Source organism: Mus pahari, chromosome 3, assembly GCF_900095145.1.
Source record: "Mus pahari chromosome 3, PAHARI_EIJ_v1.1, whole genome shotgun sequence".
In the NCBI taxonomy this organism is placed as follows: domain Eukaryota; kingdom Metazoa; phylum Chordata; class Mammalia; order Rodentia; family Muridae; genus Mus; species Mus pahari.
Window position 1 is genome coordinate 78,891,030 of NC_034592.1, and position 24,244 is coordinate 78,915,273.

Consider the following 24,244-nt stretch of genomic DNA (forward strand, 5'->3'; position numbering starts at 1 on the left):
TAAAACTGATGCTCACAAAGCACTCAAAGAAGCATCAGGAGCAAGCTGGAGATTATCTGTCTGTAAGAGAATGAGCACAGATTTGTGCACTCACACCACTGTACACTAGGGGCTTAACCATTGCTGGGGTTTTCTGTCCACGGGAATCCCACACAGATGCTGAGGTCAGCTGCATCAGTGGCCATGACAGTAACAACTTTTTAAAGTACTGTGCCATTTACAAACATCTTCCTTATAAATTATACCTCCAATTTTTCATAATCAGACTACTTAAGAATTACTCTACACTATTCCCACTTTACAAATAAAGATAATACATTTCAAAAAGGTAAGAAACCCACACAGGGTCAAACTAGTGAATGTTCTTGAACTCAGGTTTGATTCCAAAATGTCCTTTTCTTTGAACGTTCAGACACCAATAAGTAACCAGGAATTAACTGTGGCACTATGTGGGGCAACAGGCTGTGCACAGACAGCCTGGTCTCCAGTCGAGCCTAGGTCTTGAACTCCAGTGGGAGCTGTTGGGTGGTGATTTCCAACAAGGCCTTCCAAGGTGTTCGATCATGTCTCCTGGGCCCCTGGCTCCTGTTGAAGTTACCGCCCCCACAGCCCCAACAGGAGAGGGGTGTGGCTATCAGTCACCAAGCCTTCCCGCATGCAAATAAGGTTTCCCCCAAACTCTCAGTCCAAGCCAATGAGAGGTACCTGCTGTCGAACCCTGAATCACCCCCAGAACTGTATATAAATCCATCCAGGGAATTAAAGGTACGCGAGAACTATTCCTTTGTCTGAGTCTTTTGTTCCAAGAACTGTATGTAACACTTGGGAAGAGATTTTCTCTCCTGAAGAGCCACCCGAGGTCCCGCCACACTCCTCCTGGATATAGGCTTTTTGTTGGCCCAGCCCAACCTGACTCAGTTCAGAGCAGCTCGGCTTGGAGCTACTGAGCAACCTGGAAGGCAGGCAGAGATGTCATTTTCCAGCCTGCACTCGCTCCCCTCACTGGAACCCTCGCACCAGGCCTGGACAGAGATCTCTGTGGAAAGCCTCTGGTACCCAGGCCCACAGCACTACTACTCTGTAGTCATTAGCACTCCTAGGCCCAGCCTTACAGATATCAAACTGTTACTGAGGGAGAGTCCCTCATCACCTCAGTCACTCAGATCATGAGCAGTAGGGGAGGACTAACACACAGTTCAGCAATGTCTGGGTTGCACTTAGCTCACTGAAGGCTCAGGGGTTAAACCCACCTGACTACCTCTTGAAAATCCCTGCTATTAGCTGAGGCTTGGCCACTTCAATCTTTTACATTTGGCCAGATGCCCACCTTCTGTTTACAGTGCCAAACTACTGTCAGGGAAAGCTGGAAGGGTGGCCACTGATTGCTTTTCAGGTAGTGAGGAAAAAGTTGACATTTCGTCTTCCCAGTGCTTGGAAAGGAAGGCAATCATTTATAAGAACCTCATCTGGCTGTGGCCTCCATCAGCGGGATGGACACAAGCCAGTGAACAGCTCCACATAAGCCATATTAAAAGAATTTGGAATGAGCAAAGAGAAGATTCCAGATGTTGATACTTTCAATAATTCATGAGTTATAACAGTCTGTAAGCAATAAATTTCACTAACTATATCTATGATATAACTGCTTAAGATATTGGCAAAAATAGCAACCATTGATTTTATTGGTTACAATTTGACATATTAAAAATAACAATTTCACTGTTTGACAGGAATAGTGCATAGGATTGGGTTTGTTATTTTTTTTTAAAAACAAACACACAATCATCATCCTCTAGTTCGTAAGGATATGGACAACATCTGAAAGAAAAACCTCCATGAAAATACTCATGCTTCACTTGATTCCAACAACCAAGGCTCACCTATCGTCTAAAGACCGCAACTGAGGCTACTAAACCACTACTTCTCATGAGAGGGTAAGCAAATTTGCAATCTCACTTAACTATCTCATGCTTGAACAATTCTAGCAGTTTGAAAGGACACGTGCATAGACTTGTGTGCTGGCAGCCCATTGGCTCTATCAGCAAGGTCAGCTGTGAGGTGGGAAGATTTCACAGGCAGTCTTGGGAATGATTACATTACAGCTCAGGACATTTGAGCTCAGAGGGCCACCACAGTTATGACCAAGAGAACCCAAGTCTTTGTCTGTCTGTGAAATGACAGGACGCAGCACTTGGGGACAGCCGCCACAGCACAGCCACTTCTTAATTCTCTGGAATTTCACTAAGGCAATATTTTGTCTACTGTGATTTCCTCTGTTCCTTCTTGGGGGAAGAAAGAAGGCACAGACCCACAGGAGCAAACGGAACAGGGAAGGAGACAGCGATGGATCTGGGTCTGACAAATTTTTGGAAGTTGAAACACATGGCAGTGTTTCTTTTCAAAAATCCACTTACTGTAAAACACATAGAAATGTGGGATAAAATACAGCAAAACTCCTTTTCAACCTGCAGCTGGGGTCACAGGAAAAAAGAAGTCCGAGAGGCCAGGAACCAAGTGAAGACCTGGGGTGGAAGGCAGCGGAGTTGGGCAGAGTTATGGCTGGGTCCAATGATGCTCAGTCAGCGTCAGTGCCTTTGAGGCCAGGGAGGGAGAGAGGGGGAAAGGAGTCTGGGGCACAAACCCTGTGTGACCGAGGAAGAGGAGCAGGAAAATCCATCCACAAAGAGACATAAGCAACACAACACACTCCTCTTTCTCAGCCTGAGCTTGGGGTAGTGTCAGAGTTCTCCTTGGGAAAGTTTAGTGGAAAGCAGTCTTCATGCAGGTTTGGATATAACCGTCTACATAAGGTACATATACTCCATCTGTGGGACTGGGGCAGGAGCATGATTTATCTTTAGAGAACCTGAAGAAGTATTAACTCCTTAAATAATCATTGACAACACACACACACACACACACACACACACACACACACACCCCTACTTCATCAAAGATGAACTCATGCTCCAAAATTACAAAGCCTCCAAGAAACAATATAACCAAAGCAGTAGACATTGACACAATGAGACCTCACCAGGAATCCAGAAAACTGGAGAAGCAGAGAATAAATGTTTCAGATTCTTGAAGACATAAAAGACACTAAAGGGCGTCAGGTGGGTGCAGAGTTTAAGGTCAGCCTATATAGTGACATCCTGTCTTAAAAATAAAAACATAAGGGCCAAGCAGACAGATTTGATTAAAGTAATCAAAATGAACTTTTACAAATAGCCACTGAAGTTTAAATCACAATGGACAGATGAAATGGTAGAAAACACTATCTCACACAGAGATATGAAATGTGAGGAACCTAGGAAACAGAACAAGAACAGAAGGTAAAGGCAGAAGAAAAAATGTTGCACATGAATTTACCAGGACTCCAGAAGGGATAACTAGTGAGAAATACACATGTATACCATTCATAGACTAGATGATGAGAAACTTCCAAAATAACCAACAATAAGAGGTTCAGGTGAAAGGAGAAACACCCTACAAAGCCAGGAAGCACTGTAGCCTGCCTAGACGGGAGCCCGCATGGGGCTCAAGACAGAGGGTATGAACTTGAAAAGTAAAAGGATATTGATAGTCGGGAAATCCACGACTTCCCTCATATGCACAGAAGAAAAGGAAACAGTAATGAGACACTGGAAACACCTGGAAGAAGCCTGCAAGCCATGCCACCATCACAACACCAGGGCAAACCGTGGGTTGAAACTCCTCCACAGTGGAACAAACCTTTCACGGGGGTCACATATCCAGTATCCTGCACATCAGATATTAACAGTATAATTCATAACAGCAGCAAAATTACAGTAATGAAATAGCAATGAAAATGATTTTATGGTTGGGGTGACCACACCAAGAGGAACTGTATTAAAGAGCTGCAGCATTAGGAAGGTTGAGAACCAAGATGAAAGGTTCAGGAAGACAACTGTGCCTGGAAAAATGCAATCATGATAAAATGTTAACACCAGAGGACAATGGGTAAGGAGTATGTAAAAATTGCTACTTTTAAAAACTTCAATTCTGAACTTTATTTAAAAAAATGTGCTTGGTGGGGGTGGGGGGGATACAGCTCTGGGGTATAACATTTACTTAGGACATACAAGGCCTGGGTTCAACCCATAGCCTCAGAAAAACAAAAAAGAATGAAAGAATTAGAATTTCTAGACAGATGTGGAGGTCTACACCTATAGTCCCAGGGCTCATGGGTCTGAGACAAAGCGAGCATTGATGTCCAAGAGTTGCCCAAGACCAACCTGGGCAATAGTGAGTCTCAAAAAGAAAACAATGAGCAAGCAAAACTCCGACTAATAATGAGTGACACAGCAAAGCAAAATCAATCAATCAACCAATCAATCAAATTCTATGCTCCCCAAGAGTGATGACAAGAAGACTCAGACATGAGAGCTACTTAGAGGCATTCAGTAAGAACAGTTAAAGATCCCTTAAACCCAAGGCACAGACCGGTCAATCCCATTCCCAGGCTTTGGGGAGAGAAGTTTATTCTTCGGGGCAAACAAATCTGAGAAAGTCCAGACTCAAAGTTCCCAAGACCAAGAGGCAGGGTGTGGTGACTGTTCGTGGTTGTGAAGCTGACTACATCTGTAAAGAACTACAATATAGAACTGGAGGGCACACCCGTGACAGACTGCCTGCTGGGTCTGAGGTGGGTGAATCCTCTTCTAGCCCAGCCCAGACCTTTGAGGAAGGAAGACACAGGCCTTAAATTCAAATAGTGGGGCAAGAAGATGCACCTTTAAAGGGCTATACCTTCTGCTGGAAGTCTATAGGAGGACATGAAGGAAGGTTTACTTTTTGAATGCTTGACCTTGCCTAGTTAACACAGTCGTTCCTTCACCGGCAACTGAGCCTATATTTTCTAGATTCTAACACATAAAGAAGACTGGCTGAGACCTCCAGCCTTGTGGGGTTGAACAATTACTAGCAACTACTAAATTCTTGGATGGGGGGATTTATTCCATAAGTTCCCTAACTCTAGAGAACCCTGACTAACACATAGGGCGAGGCGTCATCTACAAAACGAAGGGCAAGGACTCCCGCTCCCTCCCTTACTCAGTTCTCAAACGCTTGGGGCCCACACTTACTCATCCCTTCTCTGACCCTCACCCTGGGGCACAACGGTCCCCACCTTCCTGACTCAGTGTAACCCATCACTGGCAAAGCTCAGCCAAGCCCAGACCTTCCAATCAGCTTTCCCTGCCTCACTCACAAGAGCTGATGCCACCTCTGACCAGGTGCTTAAAGAAAGCTTTCACTACAAAAGAGCAGAATTAGAAATTAGAAAAGAAAAAGGAAAGAATAAATAAATACAATCACAAGCAATATTTTCAGAGATGGAAAATAATATATCCTTAAAATAAGAACTGATATGAAAGATTAATTTGAAATAAAAAAAAAAGTTGTGGTTTTTTTTGTTTTTTTGTTTTTTTTTTTATTAAGAGAAAAGTTCAAATATAAAGGAAGGAAATGTCCCAGAAATGAGAACAGAAGGGTCAGGTCCAGAAGAAAAAGTAGCAGAGCTACTCCACACATTCACCATCCAGGGGACAGATACTGCAGAGAGAAATGAGAGGACAGAAGAAGAAAATAACAAAAGACATTAAAAAAGAAAATGCCTCTGCGCTGAAAGGCACAGATTTCCAGCTTGAAACAGCTCAAATCAGCATTGTCAGCAAAAACACTCACATGGGGGCACATTATCCTAAAATCTTTAGAACACAGAAGGTGCCAAGAGTTAACATTAAAAGCCAAGAACTAAACTGTTTCTCTTTCTGAGATCACATGGAAGGACCAGGAGACAACAGCAACGGTTTCAAAGCTCTGAGTAAATCTCCCTCCACCACAATTCTGAGTCCACGCCCTCACCACATGGGAAGTACATTTCCAGACACCCATGGTGACTGAGCAGTATCTCCCTCTCCTGTGCACTGCCTTAGGCAGGTCTCTGGAAGGAAGAAACCAGAAAAAGAAAAATGCTAGACCCTGGAACAGGAAATAGAACAAAGCAGAGAGGAAAAAGAATTCCAGAATGGCAGAGGATCAGGACAAGAGCTATACATAGACCTAAAGAGGACTTGCACTGCAGGAGACAAGGCTTGGCAGCCAAAGAAAGAAGCCTGGCCTTTACCTGAGCGACTATTTTACTGCTTAACTAGGGTGGTTATAACATGAGAACCATTTGCAATAGAACCAAACAAGGTAAAAGACAAAAGCAGCTATCAACTCCCTGGAAAACAAAGGATCTTAAGTACTATTCATAGCCCCAATTACACACAAGGTAAACAACATTTTCATGAAAGTGATGACTCATTAGCACTAGTCTAAAGCACACACACACACACACACACACACACACACACACACAAAACACAGAGAAAGTGGAGAATAGGAGAAAACGCACCAACTTGGAGAAAGTGGAAAAGATGTCTCTCAGTGAGAAATTTTAAAATTCCACTATGAGCATTTTGTATAGGAGCAGGAAGACACATAGAGGGGAAGGGAAGAGTTGAAAGCAGTTGCCCCAGGAACAGGTTCCAGTTTTTATGTGACTACTAAAATGCATGTGTGACACAGCACTACTATTTAAATGATAAAATAAATAAATATTACAGAGAGAGAAGGGAAAGGGCTCGGATAAAAATCAAGTGTCAAAAACTCTGGCCAGAGCAATGTGGCCAATTTTTCTAATCTACAACTGTAACAGCATGGTTATGAGAAAATTTCATTAAATATTACTTTGGAGACTTAAAACTGTGTTCTGGGGTTGCTGAGGCTGACCTAGAGGGAGCCTGGCTATGGCTGCTGAAGACCAAGGATCTGCTGTGCTCATGTCTGATAACTCATGCAGGGCAGCATTGCCTGTGTGTCCCCTGTCCATCTGCTGCAGGTCAAGCCTCCACACACTCCAAAATATTATTCCACTCGCACATGCTGTGCAGTGTCAAGAGGCAGCCAGGTCTGATTCATGAATGCTGGGGCCCTCAGAATGGACTACAAGTTAAGGATAGAGGCAGGGGGTAGGGACTCTGTCCCCCTTGGGGTGCCACCCCACATGGTGATATGTCCCCCTTGGGGTGCCTATAACACAGATGTCTGTTATACATCTTTCCTTCTATTGCAGAAGATTTGATTGACACAGTTATGATCTCACACACACCAAGTTTGCCTTTTACATTCCTTATATACTCTCACCTTTTAAATCTGGCTTGGGGCCTGGGCCTTCCCATCTTCCCTCTGACCATAATCAGCCAAGCTCCTTAGTTCTTGCATCTTTCTATCAATTGACTAAGGCCCAGCTCTCTCTTACCTGACTGCTGACAGTAATCTGAGACTTGGCTTTCCTGAAGCTTTTCACAGAAAAGTCTACAATTTAAGGTAGTCTACTAGGCCACTTGTACAAATGTTCTCAATTCAGGATATACTTCTAAAAACAATATAATTCAAGAATTTACTTAAAATGCAAACTAGGTTTCTGAATTCCATACATATTTTTGTCTTATCTAGGCATTAGAAGGGAAAGGATCCTAGAATCAGCCTTAGAAGGCCCCTTGGGGAAAAAGAACAGGCCCTCAAATTCCAGAGGTTGTGTTGTACACAACCCAGAAGCTAAAGGATGTAGCTGAGTTAAACTAGGCAATTTGTTTACTGGTGCTGCTCCCACTTGAGAGCTCTGCCTCCTGCATCTGACCATCCTTCCTGGGCTTCTGAGTAATTGCTGCCTGTTCACATTTACAGCTAAGTGATCTTTCCAGAACAATCACAGCCACTGTGAGCAAAAGCCATCTGGACAGCTGAGTGTATGCAGCCTTCAGCTGTAGGCAAAGCAGTGACAGACACAGCATGAACAGCCTCTGGATAGTTCTAACCTAAACCCTGCAGGTCAAATGGAGGGTCAAGGTGAGGAGAGACAGCCTCCTCCAGTGAACTAGAATGTGGAGAGTAAGTCAAACTCCACATCAAAACATGGTCCCTGGGTCAGCACCATTGTACAGTAGACCCGAGGTCTGGGAACCTGCTAGAAATGTGAGTCCTGTGCACCCACCCTAGCCAGGCTGGATCCTGGTGTGGACAAGCAGGACTCCCCACATTTGCCCAACTGAGCCTATAGCTAGCACCTACCAACCAGGAGCTCTCATGGAACATCTCAGAGTGTAGACAGTTCCTGGTTCTTTCTATAGCCAAACTCTGGGCTTGGTCAGAGGCTGACAGGAAGTCCCCATACTTAGATAATCCTGGTTTATCTGCAGGTAAGTCGCCCCTCCAGCTGACTTCACTGGAACAAGCTCTTGTTTTTCCATCTTACCCTTACACAGTTACACACTTAAGCAGCCTCCCCAAACACCTCACTAATGTTTATCAATAACTGATGAGAATGCCTATTTTTCTTCTGTGTTATGGGTCTAATGTCTTAGTTAGGCTATCTATTGCTGTGATAAACATCATGATCAAAAGCAACTTAGAGAAGAAAGGGTTTATTTCAGCTTACAGGTTAGTCCCTCATGAAGGGAAGCCAGAGAAAGAACTGATGGCGGGAACTAAGGCAGAGGCCGTGGAGGGATGTTGCCTACTGGCTTCCTATCATGGTTTGCTCAGCCTGCACCCAGAACCATCAGCCTAGGGGTGACACCACCCATGGTGAGCTAGACCCTCCCATATAAATCATTAATCAAGAAAATATAACAAGGCTTGACTACAGCCCCAAGTGGGGTAGTTTCTTTTCTAAAATGGTTCTAGCTTATGTCGAGTTGACATAAAACTAGCCAGCAAATCTGACATAGCAAATGCAGAAAGGAAAAGGGAAGGCAATCTTTCCTAGTGTTATTGCTGATTAAAATTGGAAAAAAAATTATCAATGAGTGAATAAAATCACAACACTGATAGAGATGGAATAAAAATCACATTATAGACAAATAATGAAGAAATTCACAATTCTGAGGACATTACTTTTGATGTTTTAAAAGGATGTTACTGAGACAATTAAGCTTGGTTAGCATGTACTAGAGATCCTGTCTTTGTCCTGGCCTCCATCTACACCCTCCTGCATCTCACACATTTGACCCCAGACATCCAGAATGGCTGCCTGGCCAGCCCAGAAGTGGCTGCAGGGATAGTGAGGCAGGAAGCGGGGACTTAAGGAGGTAATGATAACATCTGGCTGGCAAGTGTGAAGACAGAAACAGATCAGTGGGTAGACAAACAGAAAAGGTAAGATACAGGAGCCCCTGGGGTGAGCTAAGAAAATTCAGAACAAAAACATACATTCTTTTATTTATTTATTTATTTATTTATTTATTTATTTATTTATTTATTCATAATGTATGAATGTATGTGTATATGTATATATCTGTATATGTATCTCATGTATGTGCCTGTGTGTAAGTGTAAGTGTGTGTGTGTGTGTGTGTGTGTGTGTGTGTTAGACATATTTTTTGGTTAGACATATTTTTCAAGTTTTAATCAGTAAGAACACTAGGAAATGTTCATGTGTGGCAGAGTGTATGTACATGCACACACATTTGTGTAGAGGCCAGGGATTCACCCCTAGCTCTGGAATTAAAGGTGTGTGCCACCACATCTAGCTCTTTCACGGAGGTTTCAGGAACTGTACCCTGGTCCTCACTTTACTGTCTGCACTCTCTCTCTCTCCACCCCTATTTGCCTCTTCCCCAGCCTGAGCTCAGTGAGAAGTCCTTTCCTGAGCACAATCTCTAACCTAGGCAGATATGCTAGTAGTGCTCAGGGCTCTCTGGCAAACCCTCACCGGCCCTGAGAGTGGAACACAGTGTGACTGCCACCACCCTGTTGATTAGAACATTGAGCCACCTGGTGATGAATGGTCCAGGAGGCCACCCCTCAACCCCTCACTGTCTGTCACCCACAAGCCATAGCCATTTCTATAGTGAATGGAGACAGCTGTATCTATCCAAAATACAGCTTTCACCTCTCATTCCCCTGTCTGAGCATGCACAGAGCAGGCGGTAGGCCAGCAGCACACCTTTGAGCATCCCAGAGCATCCTTGATTTACTGAGCACCATCCACACCTACTCCCACCTCGGGTGTCTGACATTGTAAATTTGCTGGAATCTAGAGGAGAGACTCCCCTGCAGGCCGGGCTCAGAGTAATCTCATCTAGAGTCAGTTAAATATTCCTGAGGGGAGGGAGAAGTCAGCTACACATGAATCATTGCTATCCAGCCTCCCGCCTACTGCTTCCACTGCTGACGCAGAAGTGAGCCGCCCTGGGCTGTAAATCAGGAGTCTTGTCACCTGCCTGACTACAGAGCTGATGAACACCAAAGTGTCCTGAACAGGTATTTAGGAAAGAACCAACCAAAAATATGCACTTCTGGATGTGCACCTAGTTTATGCCTTTTGTCTCCTGTTCTTTACCAAACTCTGAGTTCCTTACTCCAAGCATACCCATTCTAAACCCACACTTTCACAGTTTCCCTTAGTCTAGACTGGCAAAAAGAGAATTGAAACTCCAATTATTTATTCTTAGGACTCTAGATAAACACACAGGGCAAAGTCCTTAATTCCCAGACAGTCTGCCTAAGGATGCTGGTAGCACCTGCAGATGAGCACACATGAGAATCTTCAGTTCAAACCTGCACCATATGCTAGTTCAGGAGTTAGGATCCACACTGAGGGGGCTCAGTGGCTCCCACAGGACTTTACCGGCAGTGTGAAGCCCACATCCTCGCTTGTTTACACAACCTGTCAATTCTGTGACCAGCACAGGCCACAGGCATTCTGTGTACACTGTGAGACTTTACAGAGGACATCTATCACTTCCCTACATTCTAAGCAGGTGGTATGCGGGGGACGACCAAAATAATGGCTATCATACTGGCATGTGAGTTCTGCAGCTGCTTAAAACCTCAGGAAATTATGCTTCCATGTGTGTTAGGCAACAGAAAGAAACAGATTCCACACTTTTAGGAGTCGTGTTTCCTGCGTGGGGGTTTGCAAGGCCTTGTGGAGGAAGGATGCATGTGCAGGTCCCTGGGAGGAGGAGCTGATGGCAAAGAAAGGCACACTGGGCTAGGGAGGAGCAATAGGTGGGCATGCTGGAAAGAAGTAACTTGGGCCATAATGGAGAACTCCTCAAAGCAAGCAGAAAAGAGGCCTAGGAAAGCAGACTGGAGCCAGACTGGGAAAGCCCCTCAGAGTAAACGACGTCTCTGGCTCACCAGGGAGAACAATCAACTTCCCAGCCATGGCTCCAATCCACCTGGACTAATTCTCTCCTGGGTTCCTCAAGCTGTCTCCAGTGCTGTCCCATCGCCATGCACACCACTTCTCCACACTGGTGTCACATGGGTTGATCCCAAGTTTATTCTTATTCCACTAATGCTACAGAGATTTCTCACCATCTATACAGAGCATGGACACGTCGGCCACATTATCAATATTTTGTGACCCAGCCCTCCTCAGGCTTCATCTCCTCCTTCCTGCTACAGTGGCCCGAGGCTCCTGGATCCCTGTTCCCATATTTCTCTGTACCTCCATTTGCTGAAGAGACTGTCTTTTATGTACTGTGTGTTTTTGACATCTTTATCAAAAAGTAAGTGGCCATCTATTCTATTCCACTAGTATACACATCTTGTCTTTTCTGCCATGACTCAGTGGTATAATCTGAAACCAAGTGCTACATACATGTAACATGTCTGGCATCGGTTTCTGTGTTTAAGATTTTCTTGGCTATCTGTGGGGTTTCTGTGCTTCCATGTGAATTTTAGGAGTTTTTTTTTTTTAATTTCTTTTTTCTGGTTATGTGGAGCCCGTCACTGGACTCTTTATGGGAACTGTATGGTCTTTGGATTACTTTAGGTATGCTTCAGTCTATGAGCACTGACATATTTCCCTTGTCTAGTGTCATCACCTTCCATCAGTATCCTCAGACTGCATTTCAGAGGTCTTTCCCCTCCTTGGTTAGGGTACCCCCAGGTTATCTTGTTCACTTATTTATTGACTGAAACTATCATGAAAGAAACTTTTTTTCCTGATTTCTCTTTGGGGAGTTAGTTACTGAGACATAGAAAAGCTTTTCATTTTTGATTGTTGTATGTTGATTTTGAGCCCTGTCACTTTGTTGAAAATATATACATGACCTGAGAGTTTTCTGGTGTGCCCACAGACTCTTTTAAGAAGGACCACAGTATCAGCAAATGGGGATAGTTTCCTATTGTGTCCCTTTCGCTTCTCATTGCTCTATTTCTTGTCTCGTTGCTTTAGCTCTAGTGACCCTGAGTGAAGAGTGAGCGCCTGTCTCATTCAGGGTTTGGGGAAGTCCTCCCAGGGCATCCCTGTGTGGCAGAACACTGGCTGGCTGTTTGCCTCCAAAGCCTTTGCCACTGAGCGCTTCTTTTTTTTTTTTTTTTTTTTGTTTTGTTTTTGTTTTTTCGAGACAGGGTTTCTCTGTATAGCCCTGGCTGTCTGGGAACTCACTTTGTAGACCAGGCTGGCCTCGAACTCAGAAATCCACCTGCCTCTGCCTCCCAAGTGCTGGGATTAAAGCCGTGCGCCACCATGCCCAGGATTCTAATGCCATTTCTTATTCACTGAGAAAACCGTGTGATTTCTGTCTTAAAGTCAACTCATCTGGTGTGTAACATTTGCTTGTTCCTGTGAATGTTGAACTAACGTTGCATCCCTGGGATGAAACCAAGTTTGTTCTGATATATGTTATTAATGTCCTCTTGAATTTGGTTTATATTTTGTTGAAAATTTTTTTTATCCAACCATGGAAGTTGGTCTGTGGTTTTGTGTTCTTATCTGGTCTGGTATCAGGATAATACTGGCTTCCCGGGATGTTTGGCGGTGTTACCTCATTTTCAATTTTATGGCATAATGTGAGTTCTGTGTGAGAGCTTCCTTAAAGGTTTGCTGGTATTCAGTAGTGAACCTGCCCAGTCCTGGCCTTTTCCTTGTGGGAAGACTTTTCACTGCTACTTCAATTGTGTGGCTTCTTACAGGTCTGTTTAAGTTGTCTTTATATTCTTTCACTATTTAATTTCAGTAGGTGATATTTATTTAGGGATCTATCCGCTATTTCCAGATTTTTCAGCTTTTTTCAAAGTTACCACAATATTCTCTGGTGAATCTCCAGATTTCAGTGGATCCTGCTGTAACAACTCCCCGTCATCTCTAATGTTGTTGGTGTGGCTCTGCTTTTCCTCCAGTGGTTTGGTCGGAGCTTTGCCACTCTTGTTCATCTGTTCAAGGACCAGCTCTTTAGCTCTGTGAGTTGTTCTTCCAGTTTCTAGAATCAACTTCCACCCTGATCTTTATGATATCTGGCCACAGTGCATTCAGGTTTGCTTCTTGTGTTTCTAGAACCTTCAGTATCAGTGGGTAATTTATTTGAGACTGCTCAGATTTTTTAAGTTTTTACTTTATATGTATAGGTGTTCTGTCTGTGTATTAATAAGTATACTTGGTGTACACCTAATTATTAGGTGTATTACTGATCCTTGGTGCCTGTGGAGGCCAGAAGAGGGTGTCAGATCCTCTGAGATTGGTCTTACAAAGGTTGTAAGCCACCACTTAGGTGCTGGGAATTGAACTGGTGCCTCTGGAAGTACTTAGAACTGCTGGGCTATCATACTAGACCAGTGGTTTCCTTTTGAAAGTTTGAATGCTAACTGCTGTAACCGGGTTCCCTTCTTTCTCAGAAGCTTGGTAGGCTGTGCTGCTATTTTATCAGAATGTAGGAGTGTTTAGTTGTCTCCCTGACTTCTTCAAGAACTCACTGTTAACTAAAGAGAATGCTGTTCAATTGCTAAGTGCTTGTGTATTCTCTGTGGCTTCTCTTGTTGCTGATTTCTAGTTTTGTTCTGTTGTCTAAGAGGTAGAACTGCTTCAGTGTTTTGCATTGGTTAGGCCTGCTGGATCAGTGACACCTAAGGTGACAGTAGAGAAGACTCTGTGGGCTGCTGAGAGGTGTGTCTCATCTGTTAGACGGCATGGTCTGTAGGTGTCTGTTACATCCAGCTGTGTGGGTTAGCTCTGCTGTCCCCCTGCTTTTAGTTTGGAAGACCCGACTAAAGGAAAGAATGGTGTCCTGAAGTCCCCCAGTATTACACCAGGACTTAGCTGACCTTTCATGACACTTGGTGTTTATAAATCTGGAGCTACAATGTTCATCTGAGACAGCAGCATTTCAATACCTTCTTCCTGGGCTGTACACACTCCTTTATCCCACTCCAATGGTTCACATGGCTAGCACAAGAACCCACTTACCACAGCAGGAGGGTCATTCCACTCTTCATAGGATATGGCTGCATATGGATAGATCCTGTCATTGATGATCTGTAGGGTGGCCAGGGCGATGGCTTTAATGGACTGGAAGTATGCCTCCCAGAACCACCGTGCCTACAAAAAAAAACAACACAATGCAGGTGAGCCGGTGACATGTGGGGGAACAGATGCCCTGTCACAGCTACTCCAGGACTAGGTGGTTCCTTCGTTCTGGGGTGAAGGGTGCTCCCTGCTGCCACATCAGCTGTATCAGATGGGAGTCAGAACAGAATAGTAACCAGGGAAGTACACAGAGTTGTTGCAATAGAAGAGGGCCTATGATGATGAAAGTACTATGTGTTATATCTGACCATGCTTAGAGTCTTTTTAAAAAGACACATACAAGGCTGAGATAGCCCTGTCTGTGATTTAAGCACCTGCCATATGATCATGAGGACCCAAGTTTGGATTCCCAGAACATATGTAAATGTGAGGTGGGCATGAGAGCCTACACATAATCCCAGGATCAGAAACTGGAGATAGGAGATCCCGGAGCAAGCTGGCTAACAAGACTGGCCATATCATTGAGCTCTAGGTTCAATTGAGAGACCCTATCTCAAAGAATACAGCAGAAAAGCCATGAGGAATGACTCTTCATCTCAACCTTGTGCCTTCATCTGCACACATGCAAGCACTCACACACACAAATACATATGCATACATGCATACTAAACACATGGAAATGGACAAACCCCCATTAGATATAACATATATAGAGTATGTTACAAGTCTTATTACATAGGTAAGTGAATGTTTATGTCTATGCAAACTCCTAAGGACAGCCCTGGTAAGGTTGGGGGCATTCCACACCCCAGACACCCTATGTCATGTCTAGCCAGCATCTCACTCCACCCATGACGCAGATTTCTCTCATGTTCACTCTTAAATACCAAGCAAAAGGCATCAAATGATGTTAATTCTCTCATCCTGGACTTACTCGATGTCACTTGGAACACCTAAATTGTGTTCTGGAATCAAGGTGTGGCTGGCCTCACAAAATGAACTGAAGAGTTATGTCTGTCTGTCTGTCTGTCTGTCTGTCTGTCTGTCTCTCTCTCTCTCTCTTTCTCTCTCTCTCCCCTCCCCTCCTGCTTGTGGACGTTGTACATCGTGGTGCGCACTAGGCTCCGCACCACGATGTACAACGTCCACAAGCAGAGGGACTTTCCCTTCCCTTCCCTTCCCTTCCCTTCCCTTCCCTTCCCCCCCCCTCTCAAATATTTCTTAAGGAATTTAATGCAAATTTGTCATTACTTTTCTTCCTTGAAAGGGTTTAAAAGAATTCATCAAAGACATAACTGGGGTATGTTTCTCATGAATATGTGTGTCAAGGCTTTATTTGTTATTTTTGTTTCTTCATTTGAGACAATGTCTCACAATTGACCTTGAACTCCCAAACTTCCTCTTTATTCTCCCAAATGCTAGTATTATGGGCATGTGTCCCCATGCCTGGTGTTATTTTATTTTGCTTGAGACAGCATCTCCCTCTGCAGCCCAAACTTGCAATTCTCCTGTTTCAGCATTCTCAGGTGCGAGGCCGTATGGCTTAAAGTTACTGATTTTTCTTTGCAGACATAGAACAATGCAAATCTTAAAAAGGGACTGTTTTCCAAGGACGAGCTTATCCTGTTTAGATTGTTAGGTTTCCTGAAATAAAACTGTGGAATGAAGCCCTTTACCCCATCCTTAACCTGTCAGTGGGCTCTTTGGGTGCTTGTCTTTCTGACATGTAGTCCATTTGAAGATTCATTTTAGAAAGAAATTTTCTGTTATTTTTTTCTTTCTCTTCATCATATTTTTAATTTTTCTTTTTAAAATATTTGTTTATCTATTGTGTGTATGTGTGGTACACATGTGAATGTGCTGTGCAGAAGAGGTGTATGTGCCAGGCAGAGGCCAGAGGAAGATGTTAAGACTCTACCTGTGCACTTGTGCATATGTGCACCTGAATGCTGGCCAAAGGCCAACTGTGGAGCACAGCCTCTAACTCAAGATGCCTCCGATCATTCCCCAGCCCAAAAACAGTAATTCACTTAGAGAGGAAGCAAGCTCTGCCAATAATCACAACTCAAGTGTCTCAGCCTGAGAATAAGTGAGCTTCTTAGGCTTAATTGCTTCTGCAGAACCTTGATGGTAAGAGCTCAGAAGGCATAAGTTACAGCCCCACCGGGCCTCTCTGTCAGCTACCTGTCCACAGAGACAGGGAGGTTTCAGCCACGTGGGCAATGTTCTCTTCCCAAGAGCAAACACAAATACTGTTACCTCGCCTCCAAGAAAATATATGAGCGAGCTATCTATCTATCTATCTATCCTATCTATCCTATCTATCCTATCTATCTATCTATCTATCTATCTATCCTATCTTCTATCTATCTATCTATCCTATCTTCGATCTATCCTAGAAGTTTGAATGAGGGAGACTTTGGCAGCCATGTAAACCTTCCTGGTGGCTGCATGGAGGAAATTAGTTATGCAGGAATAGATCAGATCAGAAAGATCTTGATTAGACATTGAACCAGATAGCACTAAACCGGTAAAGCAGACAGACTTCATAGTATAAGGTCAGCAAAATCCCCAACACTTACACACAGGGAGCTCTGAGAGGGACAAGGCTAGACCCATGTGAGACTATAAACTACCCAACCAGGGGCCTGGGAGATGAGTCACTGGGCACAGCAGTTGCCCTGTGGTCCTCAGCCCCCAGGCAGACACCAGGCGGGTGTGATGACAAGCTATAATCCCAGCTCTCAGGAGGTGGACATGGGATCCGGGGGGGGGGGGGGGCTGAGTAGACTGAGTATAGACTGTCTCAGTAAATAATGTGTTAACTGATTGAGGAAGACACTGGCTGCCAGCTTCTAACCTCCACCCACATGCACACAAGTGCATGAGCACATCTGCTAACACACAGAAATATGCATATATGTACAACATACATGTAGAATACTACCATAAGCAAACAGGAACTCAATTGAACTTATAATTTCCGTTTATGTATCAATTAAATAGCAGGAATGATTTTGCTCTTCAGTAATGCCATGCCAATGGGATCAGCAATAACTAGTTTCTGTAAGAACCAGTGCAGGGAGGGAGGGAATGACAGTGACAGGCAGCTGATGTGTCTTGCAGCTGTTAAACTTATCTGCTTCCCAAATCTGTAAGGCGAAGGTCACAATGTCTATTCTGTGGAGTTGAGAAGATTCTAGGAGCTGAGGTTTATAGAAACCATCCCCCAGGGCTGCTGTAAGCCGAGCACGGCTGCTATCCCCAACACATATGCTATGGTTTGAAATATGAAGTGCCCCCTACAAGTTCATGTGTCAAACTTGTTGGCTCCCAGCTGGGGTTCTATTTCAGTAAGTTCTAGAAACCTAAGAGGGAGGGCCTGGTTGAAGGAAACCTATCACTGGAGGCATGCCTTTCCCTAGTCCCCTCCTCCACACGCTGCTGCCATGATGATCTGCAATGGCTGATGGTGTGATGCGGCACTTGGTCATCTCTTCTTCTGTACGTGTAATCCTACATGGAAGGACAAAGTCCTTTATGCTGAATCAGCTTTTCGTTTTCCCCTTGAACTTCTCACTCATGCCCCGCTAGAATGCAGACATGGTTGACTGCATGAGATGCTGCAGGGGTACGATAACTAAACAGAAAAGGCTGCCAAGCTGAAAGTGACAGGGACAAAGCACAGGAAGGAAGGTGGGATCCCCAGTGGCTTTGCTATAAGCTGTGAGACAATGTGAGGCAAGAAGAGCCACATTTTTAGCAAACTGCAGAGGTGCCCTGTTTTGACTGAGATTTTATCAAAAGGGAATGTCAGTCAATTATTATTATTATTATTATTATTATTATTATTATTATTATTATTATTGTTGTTTTGGTTTTTTGAGACAGGGTTTCTCTATGTAGCCCTGGCTGTCCTGGAACTCACTTTGTAGACCAGCCTCCCAAGTGCTGGGATTAAAGTCGTGTGCCACCATTTTTAAATGTATGTGTGTGAGTGTTTTTCCTGCAGGTATGTCTGTGCACTGCATGTATGCCTGGTGCCTGTGACAGCTATGAGAGGGTACAGGATCTCCTGGAACTGGAGTTACAGAGGTTGTAAGCTGCCATGTGTGTGCTGGCAACCGAACATGGATGTCCTGCACGAGTGGATTGTGATCTTAACAACTGAGCTATTTCTCTCAGTCTGAATTGCTGAGTGTTGTCGAATGATTTTCCCTGCTTTATAAGGTGATCTTATGAGGGCTTCCTTTATTTTGTTAATTCAGGAGTTTACACTGGCTGAACTCACTATGTTAACTAATCCTGCCTTCTCTTTGTGATGATCTACCAACCTATTCCCTTTGCTGCTCAGCTTGCTTGGTAGCAGTTTTTTAAGACTCCTCTGTTAATATAGCATAAATCACTGATTTTAATATGCCATGTTATTTTATATAATACCAGCAACAAAAAAAGGAGTTTCAATTAAAATATGACACAGAATTATATTATAATAACACAATCTTGATGTCAGAGATGTTATTTTTAAATAAGTATATAGATGAGGTATGTGTATGCGAGTGTAGGTACCTATGTAGACCAGAAGAGGGCATCAAATCTCCCTGAACCTGGAATTTGTGAGCAGTCTGTCCTACGAGCCAGCAGTAAGTATTCTTAAGAATTGAGCCATTTCTGCACCCAAGAGACAGTGATATTTAGATGCAGAAAAATATGAGGTTTGGAATCTATAAAGTAGTGTGTGTTCTTGTTTGACCTCCACACAGGCCTCAAAAGGGCAGCGGTCACCTGCTCCTGTCCACTAACTTGTTTCTGTTCATCACCGTCCAGCCAACCAGCCTTCTGGGAAGGGCAAACAGAACCACAGCCAGGCTTCCCATAATGTAGATTGCCTTTAACTTACTAAGTTTTCACCAGGACAGACAACTCTGAAGATCATTAAAGAAACAGAACATGTTTTCTTAGCTACCGCACCAGGACAGTATCATTAACAAAGCCAAGGTGTCAAACTGAGTGCAAAGACCCCATGCACTCAAGAGCGAGTAAATGAGTCCAGTGTGTCAAACACAGGAAGTCCCAGGAAACACACAATCAATGAGGTGAGATCACATCTGCTGGAAAGCAGTCACAACTTAGACTCCTGTCGCATCGTCAACTTGACGAAGGTAATGGAAACAGTATGAGATTGGACTAGATCTAACTTGAGTTCTGCCATTAACTACTTCCAAACGCTGAGCTGCTTAACTTCCCCAGGTCTCAGTGCAGCATCTTTAAGTAGAACTATAACCACGAGACCCTTGAGGATCCTCTCGTGCCTGATACTCAGTGACACTAAAGCCAAATTTCCTGTTTCCTCCGCTCTTCATTGTTGAATGTCTCTCTGTACCCTAAGACATACCTGCCATTTAAAATCCCCTAATATGCCAGGCGGTGGTGGTGCACGCCTTTAATCCCAGCACTTGGGAGGCAGAGGCAGGCAGATTTCTGAGTTCGGGGTCAGCCTGGTCTACAAAATGAGTTCCAGGACAGCCAGGGCTACACAGAGAAACCCTGTCTCGAAAAACAAAAACAAAAACAAAAAAACAAAAAAAATCCCCTAATATCCCCTACCCAGTCTGCCCAAGTACAGCCCTAAGTCATATCACAGACACACACTCACACACATGCACACATGTATGTGCACAAACGTTCTGGCCCACAGACTCAAGATACTTTCTTTGTGCGTCTGTCTTTCTTTTAAACATTGTCTGCCTTCTTTTTCATCTTCCCAAATCCTCTCTGAGGAACCACCAGCTCCCAACCCAGCATTTAAGGGGCTTAGACACCTCTACTCTGCCCTAACACAAGTAAAAACTTGAACAAACTTTTAAAAAATATAATTTTTTTTTTTTTTATCCATTAGGCAAGTGAGGTGCCAGGACAGCCACTTCCCCCAAAATTGAAGAAAACAACAGGTGGACACAGACCCCTAGTATATGTAGAGCAGCTTCTGCCGGTCAGTGCCAGGGGAGAAACCTGAGCTGTGAGTGACAGATGCTGCAGAAGCACAGCTACAGAGTTCTGCCCTTGTGAGTCAGCTCAAGTCTCATAGTGAACCCCTTGGGGCTTCTGGCCAGGGGCAGGGAGCGCACCCTAGCTTCATCTCTGCTGCCTTGGTAGAGTAACCTGACAAAAGCCCTGCAGGGAGAAGGTTATTTGCACTTACACTTTGTTTTGAGTCTGTCTGTCTCTGTCTGTCTCTGTCTCTGTCTGTCTGTCTCTGTCTGTCTGTCTCTGACTGTCTGTCTGTCTGTCTCTGTCTGTCTGTCTGTCTGTCTGTCTGTGTCTGTCTGTCTGTCTGTGTCTGTCTGTCTGTCTGTCTGTGTCTGTCTGTCTGTCTCTCTCTCTCTGACCTGGAGCTGGCCGAGAAGGCTAGGCTGGACACCTAGTGGATCCCAGGAATGGCAAGCCTTGCTGTTGTCACACCCGAGTCTTTTACTAGTTCTGGGACTCCAAATGAGGTTCTCACGCTTGCATAGTGAGCACTGCTGACAGAGCCATCTTCCCACCCTCCACTACTTCTGCTGTGCTGTCAACTTTGCCAATTAGGGACTTTATCATATCGTTTAATATTGTTTTATATTCTAGTTCTGGCAGGGCAGTGGTGGCGCACGCCTTTAATCCCAGCACTCGGGAGGCAGAGGCAGGCGGATTTCAGAATTCGAGGCCAACCTGGTCTACAGAGTGAGTTCCAAGACAACCAGGGCTAAACAGAGAAACCCTGTCTCGGAAAAAAAAAAAAAAAAATCGAGTTCTGATACTTCCACCATCCCTCCCATGCCTAATTCTGGCATGAATGTTTTTCAGTCTCTGAAAAACTGTTTCACTGTTTTTGTCTTTTGAAGGCATTACACACTTGTGGTCCAGTCATGGTGATCTGGGGGAGAAGGACTTGGGATAGGCCTGTGATGATAAGATGTGGGTCAGAGGGAGTATTCTCTGAGCCTCCATCTACATCTCAGTGCTTTGTGAGCAGCACCATTCCCTAAGACAGGGGTTCTGCAAACATAAGAGTGGAGAGGTTGAACTGAGCAGAGGCAAACAAACAAGCGAGCATGTAGTCATCTACTGCTTTCTGCTTTTGACAGCTTGTTGGAGGCAGAGAACCCAATGATGTAGCTGATTATATATGTATATGGCTATCATAATGTGTAAGCTAATAGGTAAATTTAAAAAATGGCATCAGGGGAGGGGACCTGGAATGCTCTGCTCTTTAAGGACCTGTGCTCTCTGTGTGTTATGGTACAGGGATTTAAAAATGTACTTGGGACTTATTCTAACCCTGAAGAGCAAACCAGAATTTAGAACAACAAGCCAATCCTAGCTAATGTGACAGCATAAAGTTATACTGAACTCCTAGAAGGTGGGGCTGTGGTTGGGAGCTTGGGGCTCTTGCAGGGCCCAATGCTTGGTTCTCAGCACTCACATTAGTCAGCTCACAAATGCTTGTAACAGCAGCCCAGGGAATCCAATGCTCTCTTCTGATTTCCTTAGATACCTGTGACCCTTTAAATAAAACCCCAAAGGCAAAAGAGAAGAAGGGGGGGGGGGACTGAAAACAAACCAACCCAGAAACAGAACAAAGACATCTACGGTCTTCAGTTTCCAGAGAAAAGGTCACATGGTTGGAGTCACATAGTACTGAACTCTATGATTCTATTCACATGAGAGCTAGAAAGGCAAATATGTATACTGATAGTTGTCACTGGTTATCAGAGACTGTGAACAAAGCTATGGATGGGGGATGTGTGCGTGTGTGTGTGTGCGTGTGTGCGTGTGTGTGTGTGTGTGTGTGTGTGTGTGTGTGTGTGTGTGTGGTAGTCGACAGGAAAAAGGTATAAGTGATATACTGAGGATAGTGAAAATATTCTACAATGTTTGTTGTGATAACACAAAACTATATATTTATCAAAACTTATGGAGATTCATATTTCATGGGAGTGAATTTAGTTTATTTAAGTTGTAACTTTAATAAAATATATGTGAGAAAAAGAAATGAAACAATTGCAACAAAATGGAATGTAACGAATGACATAAGTCAGCCTCTCTCCTAACACCCATCCACATAGGACAAGGAAGAGGCTCTGCTCTATGGCACTCACTAGTGCCCACGTGCTAACCTGCACAAGAACGAGCCAGTCAACTGGAGTGGGAGGGGCACATGACCATGACTCCAGCTAAGGCACACTGAGTTTTGGTGGCTACTCTGAGGGGGAGGGTCAGTTCTCTTTTATTAGATTTTCTACAAGTTTTATTGATTGATTGATTGATTGATTGACTGATTAACTGATTGATTTGAGGCAAGGTCTCACTGCATAGCCAGTCATGGCTGGCCTGGAACCTGCTTTGCAATAAAAGCTGACTAGAACTCACAGAGATCTACCTGCCTATTCCTTTCCAGTCCTGGGATTAAAGGTGCACACTACCACAGTAGTCAAGGAGAGATGATTTTTAGCTCAGTGATTTGGTAATGATAATAATTTGGCAATGGTCATCCAAACCCATATGGTAGACAGTCAAGACTGAGGCCTGGCTAAACTTCAAACTCTTGGAGAGGGTGCTTTTCCGGAGCCGGTTGTATGGATGAGGGGTGGCTGCTAAAACTGGGATGCTGGAATGGAGGAAACTGTTAATGGTAAGGATAGGTTATATGAGAACTCCGTACGTTCTGCTCAACCTTGCTGTGAACCTAAAACTGCTCTAAAAGAAACAATTAAAAAAAAAAAAAAAACCTACCCATACTTGGAGGTTCACATCTTCCTTGAAAGCATCCCAAGGCTCTTCTTATTTACACAACACTCCATTCTCTGCAACCCCAGCACCTGCTCTGTCCCCTGTGACCTCACAGGGAACAAACATAAATTCTAGGGGAACTGACACTGTCAGCAGGCCCACAATGCACACAAACTTTGCCAGCCTTGCGTACAGGAAAACTTCTCAGAAAGGGCCTGGATGCTTTTAAGGCAGGGGATTCCCTTGGTTCTCAAAGCTTCTGCACACTGGAGCCCCAAACTTCCCCTGGAGCCAAGCCCCAAGTTCCAGAAAACTGGAACAGAAGCAGGAGGTAGAATTTTAACTTAACACCACAACTAACCCTCCCCAATAGCAGCAGAGGACAAACTGGGCCCACAGCAGTGACTCTATTTTAAGAGACCCTGTTGCTCCAGAGAACAGCTGAGAACCATTTTAAATGAAGGCGAAGCTGAGGGCAGGACACAAGGGACCACACCTTGCTAACCAAATCCTTTGCTTTCCTCCTCAGAGCTGCTATACAACATGATGCCTTTGCTCTGATGGCCAGGCTAGCTTTGAACTCACCATCCTCCTGCCTCAGCCAATCAAATTCTGGAATATAGGTATGTACCACCACATTCAGCCAATAATTCTTGCTATGAATTAGTCTCCCTCAGGATTTGATCTTACATTTCTTACCATGCGTTTCTATAACCCTGAACATACGTAAGAATTTAGAATCCATTCTGGGCATTTGCTGCGGCTGTGCTGGCCCTCCCTCCCCTTTCTTTTCTATTTTCTTTCTTTGTGTGCATGTGTGCACACACATGCATATATGTGCACATTCCAGGCTATGACCTTAGCATATCTTCTTCAGGCCCCTCTCTATCTGACCTTTCCAGACAGGGTTTCTTACTGAAACTACAGCTTGTCATTTTGGCTAGGCTGGCTGGTCAGAAAGCCCCAAGTTTCCTCTTGTGTCCATTCCCTGAGCAGTGGGGACAAAGATGCATGCATGACTTTTACTTGGGCACTGGGGATCCAAACTTAGGTCCTCATGTTTGCATTATACCAGACCTATTGAACAATTGATACAAACCATTCTGCCTTTCAAAATTATTAATAGTCTACCAAGTTGGCACATAG

At 44.2% G+C, this 24,244-nt stretch overlaps 1 protein-coding gene across 2 annotated transcripts in view; it reads right to left on the bottom strand.

Annotated features, from left to right (window-relative positions):
* Window positions 1-24,244, bottom strand: part of Ext2 (exostosin glycosyltransferase 2) — a 126,888-nt gene that overhangs the window by 49,775 nt on the left and 52,869 nt on the right. For both annotated transcript variants that reach the window (XM_021192542.1, XM_029536400.1), the window contains exon 8: window positions 14,270-14,401. In XM_021192542.1, coding sequence (XP_021048201.1) covers window positions 14,270-14,401 — 132 coding nt within the window. The remainder of the gene's footprint in view (window positions 1-14,269; window positions 14,402-24,244) is intronic.